We start from the raw sequence: 763 nt of genomic DNA, 5'->3' as shown, positions 1-763 counted from the left end.
CTGCTTCCAATCATCAAATGCAACATAGCAGTAAAAGAAACAAATAAAATAAAATAAAATAAAAAGAAAGAAAGAAAGAAAGGACAGTCATACAACAGTGAGTTATCTACGGGTGAATTACTCTGAAGGGGCAAGCGCTGATTGCAATACATCTTCAAGGTACTTCTCGGCCGCAGCGTATTGCCTTTTCTTGTCCTCAATTGCCAAAGCAGCTAAGGCCTTATCCTGTACAAATACAAATTGAACTGATGATTAGTGATCTGCCTAGCAGTCAGCAAGAAAATGGAACTCCATTAGCAGAAAGAGAAAAAATACCGGAGGCAAGTCCTGATAGCTTCTTAAAGTATCAAGGATGGGCTTTGTTTTCTTCTCTAACTCCTTCCTGTTCTCAGCCATTTCAACCAATACCCCATGGCTTATTTCCGGGGTGTAACCCACGCGATTTAGCATGGCCTGCCAGGGAAATTCTCATCAGCGCCAGAAAACATGGAGGGAATAACTTTAAAAAGGGAAATTGACAACAAATGTTATGCTCGAAAACAAGTGATGAAATTACTTTCAAGAGAATTAAAAATGGACTCCTTTTGGTGCTACTCAATGAAGAACTTCCTCAAGAAACCATTTTCTACTTGGTGCAGGATCCTAAACACAACTGAAAAACTGCAACCAAGATAAATTTACCCTAAAATGTCGTCCATTTAACCATATTCTTCTCAACTAAAAGGTTCTCTACGTATCACAGACATCATCATTTCCCCCTAGA

At 39.1% G+C, this 763-nt stretch overlaps 1 protein-coding gene across 1 annotated transcript; it reads right to left on the bottom strand.

The window, feature by feature from the left end:
• Positions 1-9: 9 nt before the first annotated feature.
• LOC112090371 (AUGMIN subunit 1) lies at positions 10-449 on the bottom strand. The gene is made up of 2 exons (XM_024161516.1): positions 316-449; positions 10-225 (listed from the first exon to the last, which is right to left on the bottom strand). The coding sequence occupies exons 1-2, from the start codon at positions 394-396 to the stop codon at positions 118-120; spliced, it is 189 nt and encodes a 62-aa protein (XP_024017284.1). The 5' UTR covers positions 397-449; the 3' UTR covers positions 10-117.
• Positions 450-763: the final 314 nt, after the last annotated feature.

This window comes from Morus notabilis, unplaced genomic scaffold, assembly GCF_000414095.1.
Source record: "Morus notabilis unplaced genomic scaffold, ASM41409v2 Scaffold10930, whole genome shotgun sequence".
NCBI classification, from domain to species: domain Eukaryota; kingdom Viridiplantae; phylum Streptophyta; class Magnoliopsida; order Rosales; family Moraceae; genus Morus; species Morus notabilis.
Note: the sequence above shows the minus strand (reverse complement) of the source record. Positions and strands in the feature narration are given on the sequence as shown.